Here is a 17,378-nt window from a genome sequence, read left to right as displayed (position 1 = left end):
CACGGTGTCGGAGCTCTTGCCAAAAGGGACTGTTAAGTCATCTGGCTGAATTTCCTGCAAACTGTAGCTTATTCAGGCTTCCCAGTGTCAAGCCCCCAAATCTCTATTAGGCTAAAACATTTCAGTCCTCAGAAGGCTCAATCCTCAGTTGTGCCACAAGCAGAGAGTGAGAAAAGTTGAAGTTTCAACCGTCCCTGTGAGCCTTGCAATACAAGGGAATGGATCAGGTCAGCTCAGCCCAAGGTGATCCCACCTAGACAATCCCGGCGCTATTACCGAAGTAAAAACCAGTCTAAACACTGAACAGAAAACATCTTGCTTGAGTGGAAATTTGCCAGCCGTTTAAGGCATGGTGTTTCTGTTGCCCTTAATATCTTAATACAACGTATGAACATGCTGAGGGCAGTGTAGGCCATTCCTCTCTGCCACCTGTCACAGCTCAGAGAGAACCATCATATTATTTGGCCACAACTTTTCACCAATGCACGTGTGAATGCACACAAGTGCCCGCGCCCACACAACGTTTCTGGGCCACTGCTTTCCTAAGAAAAATTCTAATAACTCATCAACAAGGAAAATCAGTCCCTGAGCCATAACCAAATCTTGTTCTTTTTAGCCTGGCTGAATAGTTGCATTTTTCTATTCTACTGCATAATCTGCAAAAAAAAACTATTACAAAATTATCCTTTTCAAAACTAAACTCTCATGGAGTGGAAATACTACTGTCAGCGGGTTCTCGCTTTGCCTTTCTGCTGATCCACCCATCCAAGCTCCTATTATCTCTTTGAATTTACATACGCCACAACAATCTAGGACTCCCTTGATCAGTAGCTATAGCGATTTGTGAAATGAATAATATATTTTCCCTGACATATCTTAGAAATGCTCCTGGTGGTTTTTCCATCCCCGTTCAGTTCAGTCCCTTATAAACAGCCAGTATTGTCATTACTCTGTCCCTGAGCTCCCAAGCAAAGCTACAGCTGGTACCACCCAACTGAGGGGATCTATGAAATTCTCTCCATCAGCATAAAAAACAAACCATGAAACTGCAGAAATCCATAAACAACCGAAGGCAAAGCACAACTACGAATCAACCACCATCTGACACTAACCAGAAGGAGGAAAAACAAAACCAATACATCTTTAATTAAGAGAAAGCAAGCACAGCACCGGAAGTACTGAAAGCCAGGAATTTTTGGCTCTGCCGTTGAGTCTTTCTGAGGCTTTGGGCAAGGCCGACAACCCCTGCTTTAAATTTCGTATCCAAACAATGAGAAAACTAAATGAGATTTAAGTCTCCTGAATAGCTGCTGTGAGGATGGATCACCTACTGTTGTGAAGCATTTGAAAGAGGGACCATACAAAATTGCATTTTGAAGCAAATGTTTTGAATGCAGTTTTTCATACACGCACAAATGTGTCCCACCAGGATAATTACACTGAATCGTAATGTATTCTGCTGTACAAAGCAATCTAAAACATAGTTGCATTGTGTGTTACTGTCTCCTCGAGTTGTGCATGCATTTGGTGTTGTAAAGTCTAATTAAACAAGGAAATGCCTCCTATAAACAAAAGTAAATACCATAAGGGTTGGCAGCAGAAGTAGCTGTAACTACACTCAAATGCGTTTCCTTCCCAGTTTTGTAAAGACTAAATTTCTCTAATTTGATTTTTCCCCGTTAAATTATTCCTATCTTAAAAATGGCCATTTCTAGAGGGGCTGTTGCTTTGTTTGCGCTACATAACCCGGTCATGGCCAGTGCATTTCTCCTGACTTTCTCCTTCTCTGAGACACCACTTAAACTCCAGCTGACATTCCTCTACTGCTGGGCCTCCACTGCCACCTCCTGAACAGGAAGGAAAATTAACTGCTTTCATTACTGCTTTTCTTTTGAACGTCTATAGAGGTATTTTTGAAAGCACTTTGTTCAGCATGAAGAGCAATAGCTGAAACTGCTTTGCAATCTGTCTATAGAGGCTACTTTCTATAAAATCTGTTGTAAGGCTTTTGCTTCAGAGTGAAGTTTCCTTAGTTTACTTTATGTATGTTTGATGTGAAGGTGGTACAACCTTTACACACCACTTCTCTTCTTAAAAAAGGTTCAAAACAAAAAGCTAATTATTCTTAACTTCTGATAGATTTGTTCCTCTTTCAATTGTCAGCTGAAAACCTCTGACTGAAAATGATAAATTTTTACTAGCTCCCATTCATTGCGTTTTCATAATGAACAATAGTTATTTCCACCTCTTCTACTCCAGGCTGAAGATCCTTCTTCCTGACGGGAGAGAACCGAAATACCCTAGAACCAAAATTTTCCTGCTTCAAGGTAGTCAGTTCTGATAGTCTCTTCAGCATCAGCTTATTTTTTCCCATTAAGCAGGACTTCCCCAAACTGTCCCTGAGCTGCTATACCCCGTTGGAGGGCCCGTCATCTATTTATACGGGAAGACAAAAATAGCAAAGGTAAGACCTAGTAAAACCCTAGAAGAGACAGTGAGGCAAGGAAGGCAGATAACATGATCCTGTCACATCCCATCTTCTCTGCCCTGCCAGGGATACCAGCCACTGGTTTGTCATCAACCTTTCAGCAAGAAACTTTCCATAAAATCCAGATACCCTTCCTAGACATTCCTCTTGGAATAAGAAACTGGTGAGAAACTATTAATTCTCTGGTACAGTTGGCTAGTGTCAGGTCAACAGATATTTTCTGCGTGCCCACAACACTCCTGCATGCATGTTCATGTGTGCATGCTCGCTCTCTGTATATATAATTTTATCCCTCTATCTTTTTCCTGCTGCTTGCGGTCTGAGAGAATTCCGTAGGCAGGGGCTGTATCAGTGAATGTTGGGAAAACTCTTTAACACTTTGCAGATGTTATTGCTAGTTTTATAAATAATAACCAATCATTTACATGCTAAATGAGAAATAGGAGACCACTGGCACCAAAGCCATATTTGGCATTGACAGATTTGGTATGTGACAAGGACTATGAGGTAAAAAGGTTTTTTTAAAAACCACGTGGCAACAAACAGCTGTCAATGTTTTCTATCTTAGTTTCTCTTCTTAAAAAAAATCCAAGAAGGGAAACAGGATTTTCACTCTAGTGCAAACCACATTTAAATGCTTATCTTAAGCTCACTGACAAACAAATTTTAATGAAAATTTTAAAACCACGAAACCAAACATATGTCTTCATTTTAGTACTATTTGCTAATACTTTGGGGGACTGACATTAAAAAGACACCAGCACTCCTTCAATAAAAAGTACACTACACCTTAGATATTCTGGGGTTTGCTTCATTTGCAAAATCTTGCTGTATTAGAGGTAAAACTTGCTAAAATTATTCTGGGAAAGAGTCACTGAGTTCAGAAATTTTTCAATTTATCCACTAACCTTCAGAGATTTCTAATTTTCCCCAGATAAAACATTTTGAGTTAATAAATTTAAAGCTTGCATTTCAGTTCCACTTTCCGCTCATTTTGGGTTTGTTACTTTAAAACAATCTCTTGGGCTTATTAAATTCTCTGTCTGAATGACTGCTAGAGGAGTTGGTAATAATATTTTTCCACTGTACAGTACTGCATTAATTTAAACCTGTCACACCAGGGTTTTGCTTTTCTCAGGCCAAGCACATGACTAAGCTTGATTCACCACACCACATTTCTAGGGGCATGAATCAGGAATTGCATGGGCGGCCAGGCCCGGCACCCTGCCTTCCTCACACCCCGACTCTGTGGGGAACAGCAGCACCGTGGCACCCGGGTCTGTCCCGGGACCAGGAAACACCGATCCGCTTGCACTCCGCAATGCACATACTCCCTTTTCAGCAGTCAGACCAATTACTTATGGAGGAGGGGGCAGGTGCAAGTTGCTGACTTGGGTGGGTAATCAATTTTATCAGGTTTTTACTGTACAGCCTGTTAGCATCACGCAGGAACAACTCCCCCGGGACTTACCTGCGAGCTACTCTTAGGCGTGAGCATGAAGCCAGGCCTAACACTGGCATCAACCTGACACCGAACTGCTTAAACACAACGTTTGGTGAGCTCATTAGGAGCAGTTAATTGGCGGTGCGATTTCTGTACCGCTCCACCCGTTTGATGAGGCAACGCTCAGGGCCGACCCGGGCACCAGAGGAGGGCGGCCCTGCGGCTCGGTGGTAGCCTTTGAACCCGGGCTCGCTGCTTGAACGCCTGCATGAATTTGGGTCCCTAGCCCACACGGCCTCGAGCTCCTTAGAAGCTTCCCCCTAGAGGGGCGCGGGGAAAGGCCAGGCCGAGGCGTGTGGGCTGGGCCGGGCGGACGGGACCCCGCTCCCCTCAGAACGGCCGCCATGGCGGCGGAGGCCGCGGCGCCTCAGGGGCGAGGCGGCACCCCAGGGGCGGGGCCGCACCCCAGGGGCGGGGCCTCTTCTCCAGGGGCGGGGCCTCTGCCGTCGCCTCGGTGCCTGTCAGGGCTCGGCTCTTCCCCCTCCCCCCACCTCCACTAGGGGGCGGCCTTTGTCCTACGCCCGCCCGTTGTGCTGTGCGTCTGACGTCACGCCGCACAGAGGCCGCGAGAGGGAGGAGGGGAGGAAGCAGTTTCTCCGCGCTCGGTCGCGGCCGCCATTTTGTTTGTGTGCGCAGGGCGGACGAGGGGATCGCTCGCCTTTTTTTTCAGCTGTAAGTGGCGGAGGCGGCCTTCCTCCTCGGGCTCTTTTCTTCTTCCTTTTTCCTCTCTCCCTTACGTTTTCGGGGGGCCGAAGCGGCGGGGAAGCGGAGAGGGTTGGTGCGGGGGGCTGCTTGCGTCGCCTCCGCGGCCCGGGGAGCAGGATGAGCGTAGGGCCCTGCGTGAGGGGTTGATTGAGGGGGGGTTAGGGTGGGAGGAGGGATCCTCGGTACAGGACTCCCCCGGCCAGGGTTTCCTGTGGTGGAGAGGGCCTCTGCGGAGGTGCGTGTGGGGGTTGGGGCGGGCAGAGCTGGGGCCTCCCGTGCGGTGGGTACTTTCGGGGTGGGGGCCGCGCAGCTCGGCTGCTCAGCCCGGCCTGCACGGAGGTGTCTGGCTCCTGCCCAGATGGCAACGGAGTCGAGCCTTTCCTCCCCCTCCCCGGCTCCAGAGGCCTCCCGAGGGAAGACCAGCGTGGCAGTGGACATCATGGCCGTGGGTTGGGGTAGTGGGTGTTTCCTGTAGGACCTGCTCCTGCGTGTCTGTGCCGCAGGCGCTCAGATCGGCCTGGCCTGGCGGACTTTGGTCATCTCAAAGGAATAAAAGCCTTTGACCTCCTCCGATCCGTACAGCCTGCCAAGTTTTCGAGGAGAGACATTTAGAAACTGCAGTGTAGGCAGCTTATGGCAGGACTTCTGTGGCCTTCCTGAGGCCCTTTCTGTATGGATCTTTTACAAAAGGTCCATGGCTCCTGTTTGAGAAACTTTATGGCAAAATCTGAGATTGAAAACGGCCTGTGATACGGATTAGGACCACATGCTATAGGAACGCATATGTTCATGTCGGCTGTCAGTATTACATAAGTGAAGTGCTTCGGTGCATAAATTTAGAGGGAGTGCATAATAGTAAAAAAATCTTAAGGTGGTTCCTACTGTAAAATGGATTGTGGCCACTTCGGGCCTTGCGCAGACCGATTCTAACAATTTTCTCCTCGTTTGCATTTACTTGGCTGCTTTAGGGACAGAATTTGCAACTTCCGTCTTAATTCCAGTAATTCTGTCTGCACTTGAGTGTAGTTAAGATGCAGTTAGTCTTCAACTTTTCTCCAGTTTTTTGTGTCAAATGTCCATCCTTCCACCCCCAAGCCCGCCTCTGCAGGACACTTTAATGGTGATTTTATTTAGATATGTGTCCACTATAAAGCCTTAGTGCAGCCTGCCTTCTGCGAAATGGGGAAGAAAAGAAGAAAAAAGGCAATCATATGTAAAATCCCCAATTCACCTATAACTGAGTGTGTGTGTGGGGCTCTTCAGAACTCAAAAACAGAATAACTGAAACCTGAGTGTGTTTCATAATTTGAGGTATGTAGGTTGAAAATAGAGGAAAATGGCTTTGGAGCTGGGTGAGAAGAAATTCAGGCATGTAAATGAAACACTAATCCGTTTTAATTTTGTCTTGATCCTTCAGGCATTTTTGTTTGACATTCGATACATTAGTATTTTTATTTCTTATTAATGTATCGTAAGTGAGTAAGATTTTTGCGAGACCTAGATCATGACTGACTCAGCGGGTGTACCAGTCACTCCACGTCTCTCAAACTGCACAGTTCGTCACTGTTTGCATTGTATTTGTATTTTAAAAACAGATTTCTGTAAAAAACATTGGTGCAGGTGTCTATTGTGTTCTTTTTTAACTACCAGCCTGTCACAAATAATATGAAAATATAAAAAAACCTCTTTTTCAGAACAGGCTTGCCATTTACAAGTTTCCCTCTTAATGCCTGCAGTTGGTATAGAGGCAACCAACGTTGTTCTATGTAAATTTACACAATCATGATTTTTTTTAGTGCTATCTTTGTATCTAGTCTTCTAGACTACTTTTCTTGCTGTCACCGCTTACTATGGAAACTTTTTCTAGTTCTGTGTTAGTTAATTCTTCAGAATATACTGAAGTAGATATGTAAGCTTAGTCTTATTTTCGAAACTCCTGCTGAAGAAGAGTAAGCAAATAATGGTTGGTTTTCTTATACTTTTAATTCTACAGCTGTGCTTTACTTTCCTTTTTTTTCAGTTGTGCATGTACCTGTTTGAACACAGAATTCCTGCATATAGCATCGAGCAACGGAAGCTGGTGGGTTTTGTCTTTGGTGAATCAGCTGAATTGTAAAACACCCGCACGCTTGCATGCTAATGGGGTTCAAAAATTGTGGCTTGGCTCATAGTACTACAGAGTTACGTGTTCATATATCAGAGTTCACTGTGATTGTTGCTAAAACTTTAAAAAGTGTCTGTTTAACAGTGATCTTTAAATAGACTTGTGAGAGGAGTTTTTAGACTGATTGTACATACTTGACTTTCATGTAGTAACTTATGTACAATATAGCATGAAGAACTAAATCCAGGTTTTGTCGGAGAGGATGTTTGAAGATGAAGGTCTCTCTCCAACAGAAGACTCTTTAAGGAAATTATTCTTTGTAGTCACTTGAGAGTTTATTTAAAATAGGCTTTAATGACATGTTTGAAGCTATTAAGTGAAGATGAGTTGGCCTATTTAATCTCGATTTGTGTTTTGTAACAGTGTCACAGAGTTAGGATGAGAAAGCTGTGTCTACTCGCCAAACCAAAATAATATGTGGGGGAAGCTGAGGAAGAATTGTTTGAGGAAATGGTTCTTTCTAGTTCTGTCATATTTGATCAAACTACAGTAGTTGACTTGCATCTGCAAATACCAGTGTAATGCTTTTGTCTTTTATGTGTTTTTGTTGATTTGGTTTTTTTCAGTGGCAGATGCGGCATTCAAAACAATCTCATTGTCCTGAATGGGATGACAGAAAGAGCTGGGATCAAAGAAAGCACAGTAGCAGCCATAAACGCAGGAAAAGGTCCCACAGCAGTGGACAAGAAAGCAAGCACTATAAACCAAATCACATTTCAGAAAGGTATAAGACTCTGAATTGAGTAGCGCTAATGTTTCTTATCATGTCTAAAATAAATACATTTTCAGGATAGGAGTTTTTGAGTGCCCAAAGTTGGCAATTCCTTAAGGTTTGGCTCACTTAAGACAAGCTTAAGAGGTAGTTGGTTTTGTTAACGCGGTATCTGAACCATTAAATAGAAATTCTTTAATAAAAACAAGTAAATGTTACTAGTTTGTTTCACTGTTGTCGGTTGAGTCTGGTATTGAATACATTCCATATTAAATTTCAAGTAAAAAGTATGCCTTTTCATTTACTTAATGTGAACAAAAGGAAGAGGTTTCTTTACTCATTTAATACAATGGTAAGTATGAGTTTCTCTTACTAATTTGGAGGTGGTTTGCTTTTTCTCCCACACGACTTTCACTGGAAGGATGTGTTTTTCTGGGTTTTTTTTTTTCCCTGAGAAGAAGATCCCATGGAATTCTTTTCAGAGCTGATACTCATGCTTATAAAATGCTGGAAGGGGTAGGTGTACAGCAATATAGGGGCTCTTTGCCTCAGCGGCTTTCTTAAAGGTTTTTTTATGTGCAGAAGATCCTTGATCCAGATGTTCTGTGAGGTTTTTAATGTTTAATGCAGAGCACTTAAGAACAATGCTACTTCTCTCAGTCTCCGGGTTTTCTTTTTCTTTTTTAACACTTTGAGCTTTGGAAGCATAGAAGGGGATTACTGCTGTATCGCAAGCGATTTATCCTGTGACTTTGGAGATTGTAATTGAGTTGCTCAGTATATTTTAGGAAGTGTTTCTCCTTTTGAGTCTGAGTTTCTTATTTACTGTGCAAACTGTGGATAGATTATATATTGTTCATGTGGATGGCTGCTATGTATTTGAGAGTGACAATGTTGTTAGATTCCTAATAAAGTAACATCAAAAGCTCCACTATTTTTGGGGAGGGAGTCAATTAGAAAACATTCTTGGTGTAAAGACAGATACTGTGTAACTCTGTAACTCAGCTCAAGTCACTTATCTTGTTGGAACCTCAAGTTTTTGAAGTGGAGAACATTCACTTAAAATATATTTTCAGTCATTATTTGGACGATAGAGCCATAAATGAAAGAGACCATCATGACCGGAGATATGTTGAGGAATACAGAAATGACTTCTGTGAAGTGTATGACCACAGGCATTATCACAGAGACTATGAAAAGAGTCACCATCATCACTATAGCAAATCCTCTGGTCGGAGCAGGAAAAGTAGTCATAAAAGGAAGCATAAGAGACATCATTGCTCCAGTCACCAATCACATTCGGTATGAGTAATTTTTAACTTTATTATTAATGAATTAGTGGTAATAGACAAGTTCTTAAGTGAGTGCTAGAACTTCAGTTCCTGGTCACAGTACTTTTAAGAAATACTATATTATTAAAAAAGGCTTTGTAGTTGAGTCCATTTATGAGCATATGAATATGTTCTTAGTTGAGACTTTTGGATCAGAGTGTTGGGTGGGGGGTGGGATTATCATCAGTACTAGTTATACACTGGGAACATAGGTGGCTGGTAGTTAAGATCACTGGGATTAATCTGAAAAATGTTATCTCGAAAATGAAGACAGGTAACTATCCTATTTCAAAGTACAGTTATCACTTTTTAGCTTTACAGCATAGTGAACTATGTTTTTTCAGGTAGACTGTGAGATGCCATCCATCCTATTACTAAAAGTAATTGAAGTGACATGCTTTTTTAATGTAAGCTTAATTGGAGCTATGAAACGTGCATGTCTGGTAAATTGATAAGAACAAGCTCTACAGTTCTACACTTGATTCCAGAAAACTTTGATAAGCCACGTGCCTGGCTAATGGCAGCTAATGTCTTACTGAAGATGGGATAAGTTTGCTGCTTGCCTTCTTTGAAGGCGTACTCTCTGAATTTCTCATTATTGGCATGATGCCCACTGATACATCTTCAGCTCCAGGTGTTTTATGTCACATTTCTGCGATAGAAACAGCAAGTTGTATTAGATTATACAATGCAAATTAAGGACTTCAGAGTAATTTTTCTTCTCTCTCTAAACATGAGGGAAGTAAAATTACTTGATTTTTTTAATGTTTAGATTATATAAAGTGTATGTTTTAAAAATAGAAACATTTCACCTGACTGTAAGCTTAGATATGTAAATAGATACTGTTTTTTGCTATTTGCTAGCAAAGTATTAGAAATAGCGATGTTGCATTCTTAATCTGTCTTCAGTTAAGCCACTGTTTGAGAGACAAAATTGTGTTGTTTTTTCTGTTGCTTTATCACTTTAAGTATTTATCTGAAAATCTGTTCCTTGCCATGTTTTTCTTCTGTAACATAAACTGTGCCCTGTGAATTTCTGGGGACTGAATTTGAAATTGCTCCTGCCAACTGTTCGTGGCCTGGTGTGTAACTGAATGCCTGAATATCTCCCCGCTGAATGAATTGCGTATTCTGCCCTGAATTCACTCTGATATATTGATTGGCTGGACGATCTTGGTGCCGTTTCCAGAAGAGTCACCGAAGGAAAAGATCCAGGAGTGTAGAGGATGATGAGGAGGGTCACCTGATCTGTGAAAGTGGAGACGTTCTAAGAGCAAGATGTATAGAACATTTTTCAACACTTTTTAAAAACTTTTCAGCAAAAAATCTGTTTAGAATAGTATGTCAGAGGAGGGGGGCTAAAGAAATCTTCATTGCTCTTTTTGTTCTGTTTTTTTTGTGCTTTTTTGTTTTTTTGCATATCTTTTCTGTAGAATTTAAATACTGTGTTCAAAAAGTTCCAATTAGTAAATGAACTTGAATCTTGAGATTAGAACAAGAGATAGTTTTTTGGCTAACTGTTTTCATGACACCTGTCCAATAAAATAATGCATTCAGATGCTGAGATTTAAAGTAATTATGCTTTTGTAATGGCACATTTTTAAATCTACATTAATAATATTCATTCTTGTTTAAGTAGTTTTATAATTCTAACTTGTGTTTGTTCTTTTTAGATGAAATTGTTGCGACTTTAGGAGAAGGAGCTTTTGGAAAAGTAGTGGAGTGCATAGATCATGATATGTAAGTGTTGGTTATCTTTATAAGCGGATCTCATGACAAAAGACACTACTCAGAAATTAAAGCTCAGGGACATTTTCTTTAAAAGAAAGTCGCAGTTCAAATAAAGTGTTGCAGTATATCTAAGAAAGAAATTAAACTGTTTTTGAGATCTACCTTGTAAGCTTATTTGTAGTTCAAAATTTTTAAGGATTTGCAGGTGATACCACATCTGTCCCTGATTGTTTTTAAGGTTCTTCAGTCATCTCTTCCAATACCATAGATGTTTTTTGTTTCTTCTATTGCTCTGTGAAAGGCCCTTGGATGGTATTGACTTTGTACAAGTCGGTATACAGAGAAATACTTTGGTTTTCCTCTAAGCTTTTGAGAATCTGTCTTTAACAATAAACTTCCTTAACCACATTTGTTTTGGGAAATACCTGCCTAGAGAGGGTTTCTTTCAAAAATAAACCTTTTTATAACTATACTTTTTTTTTTTCTATACAAGCTGTATAACCACATGGTGCAAACTACTAATACTAAGTAGATGTCATCTACCCTTTTTAAAGAGGGAGAGCTATGTTTTGCTTCATTATGTTTTTCTGTTGGTTCTACAAGTGCTGCTGCCGTAACTAGAGAACGTGAGGGTATGTAAAGAGTACAGAATTGATTTGGGAGACTGACTTAGAAGATGATGCAGTGAGATGCTGAGAAAGTAGTTTTGGTTCTTAGTGAAAGCAATTGCTTGAAAGCAGTTGCTTGGAATTGGTCGAGCTGTAAATTTCTTTCCTCAGTCTCCATAATCAGAATTACTCTTTGACGTTTTTCTGAATACACAGTACTCCAGTATCCAATCCTTTTTTGATGGAATGGTTGGTAGAGGAGAAGAAAATTACTGTATTTCCACTACTTCTGTATGTGCTAGGAGTTTTAAACAGTTAGTAAAACTCAGATTATTTTAACCATATGTTTTATATCTGCAGTTCTGTGGCATGGTTCTAGTATTTTTTCCTCTGCCTTTGGTTTGTTTGTTCTGTCGTTTCACAAGTTAAGTCTGTTCAGGAGCTTGAGATCGTGTCATGAGGACAGACAGTATTCTTAAGTCATTAGACTCTAAATAGCTCTACAGAGACAATTAAAAATTGTCTAAGGGTGAATGGGATAGAATGAACTGTGTATCTGTGTTCCATTTAAGTAATAGCCTTACAGTTTGAATGTTACACGGAGTGCAGGTCAGTTTTCACTAGTATAACATACTCAGAATCTAAACTTCAGAAGTTATTCAATTCCCCTGATTCCATAGGAGCACTGGAAAAGAGCCAGAACAAGTTGTGCAAGTTGGAGGAAAAAACGTCGAATTTTTGCAGTATTTTCCTCAAATGAGAACTTTGCTAATTTTTTTTTTTAAATCATCGTGCAAGTGGATTCCTGATGTTTATTCTACCTGAGATGAGATAATAAGGCTGAGAAGTAGTTAATGTAGCATATACTATGAGTATTTGACAAAGCAAAGATCGGTATTTTATTTCTTTATAAAAACAGTTCTGGTTCAGTTCAATGTGCTTAAGTCGAATTCCCCTAATCCAACTCATAATTCTCTATGACCTTTAATCTTTCTGTGTTTCTTTTATTAAAAGCGAGCTGCTTTGGGGTTGTAGGTACTTAACAATAATTGATACAGTTTGTGATGCTTTACTTTCTTTTAAAGGAGAGGAATGCATGTAGCAGTTAAAATTGTGAAAAATGTTGGTAGATACCGGGAAGCAGCCCGTTCAGAAATACAGGTGTTGGAACACTTAAACACCATGGATCCAAGCAGCGCTTTGTAAGTATAAAATCAGAATAGTCAGCATACTAAGGATTTGCGGAAGATAATTATTCAATAAATTGAGTTTTCATTTGTTTTGTTTTGGTTTTTTTTTCTTTTTTAAGCCGTTGTGTCCAGATGCTCGAATGGTTTGATCATCATGGCCATGTTTGCATTGTTTTTGAGCTACTGGGACTTAGTACTTATGACTTTATTAAGGAAAACAGCTTTCTGCCATTTCATATTAATGACATCAGAAATATGGCTTACCAAATTTGCCAGTCTATAAACTGTAAGTAAATCTCAATATTCTTTATCAAAAATGTTCATTCTTCCCCCCCCCCTTTAGGAAAACAATTTATTAATTATGGAATACTGTTCTTTTTTTCCTTGTAGTTTTACACCATAATAAACTAACTCATACAGATTTAAAGCCTGAAAATATCTTGTTTGTGGAGTCTGATTACATAGTGAAGTACAATGCCAAAATGGTAAGTTTGTTCTTTGTGGCCCAACTTGAATTGGGCTACTTCTGGCTTCATCTGAACTTCTCTTGGAAAAAAAAAAAAAAAAAAAAAAAGTGTAGAAAGGTCAAGTGATAGTTATGTTTCCTAGAATTTTTTTTGTGCTCTTTGAGATGTACTAACTTTCTGCTAAGCGAATAACTTTGCTCCGATTCAAACTAAACTGTTTCATCTGATCACTAATTAAGTTCTTTGCTGTTTAATGAAGTTCTGGCATTCGTAGGGAGCATTGTGTTGACGGCTTTGAACTTAGCCAAGTCTTTTCCTTCATATTTCTTAAGCCATTTGAATTTCTTTCTTTAAAGCATCCCTGTGTTTTGAGAGGAATGTCGGATCTGGCTTTCTGTGTGATTACCCTGGAGTCTGAAGTGCTTGTCAGTTTTGTAGTCCTTGGCTTAATAGCTAAGATGAATTTTCTGTTTGTCATCAACATGTGATGTTGATCATTGGGCAGTGTTACAATTGGCGTGGGCCCTGAATAGGAATATTCTTCACCAGGGTCTTCCTTTTAAACCTAAGAAAACACTAAGACACCATGTTAGGGTAAGAACTTGTCTGCACAAATCACTTAAATATGAGTTTCTTTTTATGTTACTGCTCTTTTTTCAAAGTATGAAAACTTCTTAGAGACAGAAGAGCAGCGTGGACTTCACTGCCTCTAGCTTAAGCATAAGGCTTGATTTTATTTCTTTATTTTAGAGCTAAAACTATATAAATGAGTGTATGCACCAATGGACAGAAAAAACCAAGACAGGGGTAACAACTACCTGAAGTTAACTTAAAGGTTAACAAAGGAGGAAAGGAGCTCTGTTACTGTGGGAAAGGTCTTTACTCAGCTGTTTTGAGTATTCAGATTAAATCACTTTGTTACCAGCTCCTCTTTCTTGGAGCTTTAGCTGAATGGGAACTGATGTATTTGGAAGGAGTGTTTTGTTACGTAGGCTTAATTTTTAGCGTTTTACGTTAACTGGTATTTATTAAGATAAAAAAAGATAATGTGATGAATACTTTTTGCCTAAGCATGCTTTTAAAAAATACTAATGAATCGCATTTTGATTTTCTTGCAGAAGCGAGATGAACGCACTTTAAAAAACACAGACATCAAAGTCGTTGATTTTGGAAGTGCAACTTTTGATGATGAGCACCACAGCACATTAGTGTCTACAAGACATTATAGAGCTCCTGAGGTTATTTTAGGTCAGTAAAGACTTTTAAACCTTCTGACAATTAAAGTTCATTCAGATGTCTTTACTTCATAAACTGGAGTAGCTGCTCATGGTTCTCATAATTCAGTCATCTCTCACAGATGGTGGCGTTAGAATTCTTGAGAGTAAACAGTAAAAGAAATACTCTAAAAACAGAAGTCCAAACGTGTTCCTTTCCCACTTTCTTCCACCAAGGCTTGGGGAGAAGTGTGGAGGGGGAAAATGGGCATCAGCAAATGCATGGAAACTGGGCATATGCTTTGTGGATTACAGGTTTTGAGAATACACTAAAAAGTAAAACATAAACTTTTCCTATTTTGCAGCACTGGGATGGTCGCAGCCTTGTGATGTTTGGAGTATTGGTTGTATTCTAATTGAGTATTACCTAGGATTTACAGTGTTTCAGGTATGTACCTAAAGTTAAATTGAACGTTTTTGTTACAGACTACTGATTTTGATCTTTTAATGATGTACTTAACTGTTACTGTAAAAGGCATAACCTCACAGGCTTTTTAAGTATTACATAGATGAGATTGTAAAGTCAGCATGCGTATATGAAAACGTGATGTATTGGATATCTCCTTCAGACTATTTAAGAAAATGTGATGTCTTGGATATCACCTTCAGACTATTTAAGATGATCTGTTCGGGCTTTTTTGGATGATGGAGCCTGTCTAGAGTCTGAAGATACTGCTGGAATTAAGAGTAAAGAAAACATACTTGTACAAAACTTGGCTTATGAACTCGGTTGTTCAGGGGCCATCTTAACTGTGGACAGTGCTATATAACAAGCTGCACTGCGTAACCTATTTTTAATAATTTAAGGTGATAATGTATACTGTGACAGTACTCAGACAAACATCTTGGTTGTAGATGAGTGTTGTTACCAAGTGGCTGAGAGTAGAAAAACGTGACAAGTGCATTCATTGCTTTTTCCACACAGACGCATGATAGTAAAGAACACTTGGCAATGATGGAAAGAATACTAGGGCCTCTGCCAGCTCACATGATCAAGAAATCCAGGTAAGTTCATTACAGAAGAAGTAAATTGCCTAATATTTTCCTATTACAAGAGAAATTTTAAAGTTTCCATGTTAGCCGTGAGGTTCTGAAGATCAACAAAGAGGCTTCCGGGCTTCTTGTTACCTATTAGTCTATTGCAAGAAATTGTGTCAGGTTTAGGTGAATTAAATAGTTGACAGGAGTCCTCTGTTCTGGTTTTAGTCTGAGTTGCCAGCAACCAAAATGCCAGGTTCTCGAACAGTAACTGAGTATGAATGTTCTTAAGTCTTTAAAGCTAAGTCTGGTATAGTCACCAGAACAGTATTAGACATCGATTTTTCTATAAACTGAGAGAATAAAGAATCTGCTGTCATCAGAGGATTTATATTGAGAGGCAAAAGAGGGTCCTGTCTTGCAAATACAGCTGCCAGCCTCTTCCACTGTCCCTTCATATCCCTCAGACATGTGCTTCAGTGATCTTTCTCTCTTCCTCAAAGATAACTATATGCAGCAGAAGTTTCCCACTTCCATTGCAAGGAGAAGCAGCCAGCACAGGGCTACCCCCCCTAACCCCCATATGTCCAAAATCCAGAGCACGTGAGATTTGATGGTCCCTTCTCTTTCTGAAATAAGTTGCCCTCCTGCCAGCTCATCTAGATAATCCTGTAACTCATGTTATAGTAGAATTCCAATAATTCTGGGTTGGGTGATGTATTTAGTTTATTACAGTTGTCCAGCTGATTCATAATGCATTTTGAAAAATGAGGAAAAACTTAGCTGCAGTTGGAATAGAGTCAAGTAGTAGTTAAAAAATAAAATGCTACTTATGTAGCAGTGTTCATGTGATGCTGAGGTGTGGATTTGTCAGAAGTTTATTTGCACTGGTAGCCTCATGTATTTGCAGTACGCTTTTTAAAGACGTTTGGGAATAGCTGATTTTGTTAAATAGTTGCTAACCACTTAAAAACATTTCTTATAAAATCTGCAGAGTTTAAAAAGTTGATAGATTGACAAACTGTCGTCTTGTTACTAGCAGATGAGACCAAGTTGTTCTCTGGGAACACCTGAAAGCATCCATCTCTTTAAATGTCAGTAATGGAAAATATGTTTTCTGTGGCTTCTTTGTTGATTGGAATACTGAAGGACCTGTTTCCTAAATATTGTGACAGTGGTCTCTGAATAAATATTAGCTAAAAGAGATGTTAGCTCCCAAATGCAGAGGGATATGCAGGAACACTTTCATGGTGTTTCAAAACTTCCTAGAAAAGCATCTGCCCGCTTTATGCACTGACACTATCTTAAAATTATTTTCCTCGTCATGCAGAAAGCATTATTTTCACCACGACCAATTGGACTGGGATGAACACAGTTCTGCAGGACGGTACGTCAGGAGACGCTGTAAGCCTTTAAAGGTAGGAGACATCATTTTTGTTACTTTGTTAGATTTGCAGTTGTGAAGGATCTCTCTAAAATACTTCCTTTTTTTTTTTTTCCTTTCAGGAATTCATGCATTGCCAAGACACAGAACATCAAAGTCTGTTTGACCTTGTTCGCAGGATGCTGGAATATGATCCAGCCAAAAGAATTACTCTTGATGAAGCCTTGCAGCATCCTTTTTTTGAACCGTTAATAACTAACTAAATTCAAAGATCTTTTATGCTTCTCCAGGGAGATTTCCTAGACTGTGTCAGTCAACAGAGGTTGCATGAAACTTTTGTAAACTTTAAATTATTTTGTACAGTTACGTCTGTAAATATTTACATATGTTTTGTATAACTGTTATGTTTACCTTGTTCAACAGTTGTAGTCTTATGGATATCAAAGTGAAAAATAAAAGTAATTTTCATTTTTGAAAATCGTTTTCTCTTTGAAACTGTACCCCTCTCCTTTTGCAGATGGGGCTAGTTAAGCAACTGACTTGAGGTGCGGAGTCTGTGGGCTAGCTGAACGAGTTTTGAAAATAGTAAATGTTTTTAACTAGCTTCCTTTTACTAGTCATAAAGAAAAGATTTGAAGGGCTAAGGCTACCTAATCATGCTGTGTAACACTTTGTGATAGCATTCTGAAGCATGGTTGAAACCAGTGCATATTCTACGTAGGTATCTCTCTTGTGGGGCACCTTTTTCCCAGATTTTCTGTTAAACAGCATGCATTGCGCTCTGACTGGCTAATTAGTCTGATGCTTTCAATGTTAAGTAGTTACAAGTAATTTTTTTGTTA

At 39.8% G+C, this 17,378-nt stretch overlaps 1 protein-coding gene across 2 annotated transcripts; it reads left to right on the top strand.

The window, feature by feature from the left end:
• Window positions 1–4,552: 4,552 nt before the first annotated feature.
• CLK4 (CDC like kinase 4) lies at window positions 4,553–17,014 on the top strand. Of its 2 annotated transcripts, XM_076349715.1 has the most exons (14): window positions 4,553–4,664; window positions 6,718–6,777; window positions 7,428–7,585; window positions 8,650–8,875; window positions 10,094–10,184; window positions 10,578–10,644; window positions 12,329–12,445; window positions 12,553–12,719; window positions 12,824–12,918; window positions 14,019–14,148; window positions 14,480–14,562; window positions 15,100–15,179; window positions 16,483–16,570; window positions 16,659–17,014. In XM_076349715.1, the coding sequence occupies exons 2-14, from the start codon at window positions 6,724–6,726 to the stop codon at window positions 16,797–16,799; spliced, it is 1,497 nt and encodes a 498-aa protein (XP_076205830.1). In that variant the 5' UTR covers window positions 4,553–4,664; window positions 6,718–6,723; the 3' UTR covers window positions 16,800–17,014. The 2 variants fall into 2 exon arrangements, with proteins under 2 accessions (XP_076205830.1, XP_076205831.1); XM_076349716.1 differs by lacking the exons at window positions 4,553–4,664; window positions 8,650–8,875; window positions 10,094–10,184 and having other exon boundaries at window positions 6,724–6,777.
• The last annotated feature ends 364 nt before the right edge of the window (window positions 17,015–17,378 follow it).

Source organism: Aptenodytes patagonicus, chromosome 12 (genome assembly GCF_965638725.1).
Source record: "Aptenodytes patagonicus chromosome 12, bAptPat1.pri.cur, whole genome shotgun sequence".
Lineage (NCBI taxonomy): Eukaryota > Metazoa > Chordata > Aves > Sphenisciformes > Spheniscidae > Aptenodytes > Aptenodytes patagonicus.
The sequence above is the reverse complement of the archived record's forward strand: the minus strand, read 5'-3'. Positions and strand labels throughout refer to the sequence as shown.

Excerpts from the sequence above, each read along its gene's own strand:
- CLK4 (XM_076349715.1), top strand. The coding sequence starts at position 6,724 with ATGTACCTGTTTGAACACAGAATTCCTGCATATAGCATCGAGCAACGG. Across the intron at positions 10,185-10,577 it reads AGACGTTCTAAGAGCAAGAT|ATGAAATTGTTGCGACTTTA; the intron begins GTATAGAACATT and ends TGTTCTTTTTAG. Across the intron at positions 14,563-15,099 it reads TAGGATTTACAGTGTTTCAG|ACGCATGATAGTAAAGAACA; the intron begins GTATGTACCTAA and ends TTTTCCACACAG.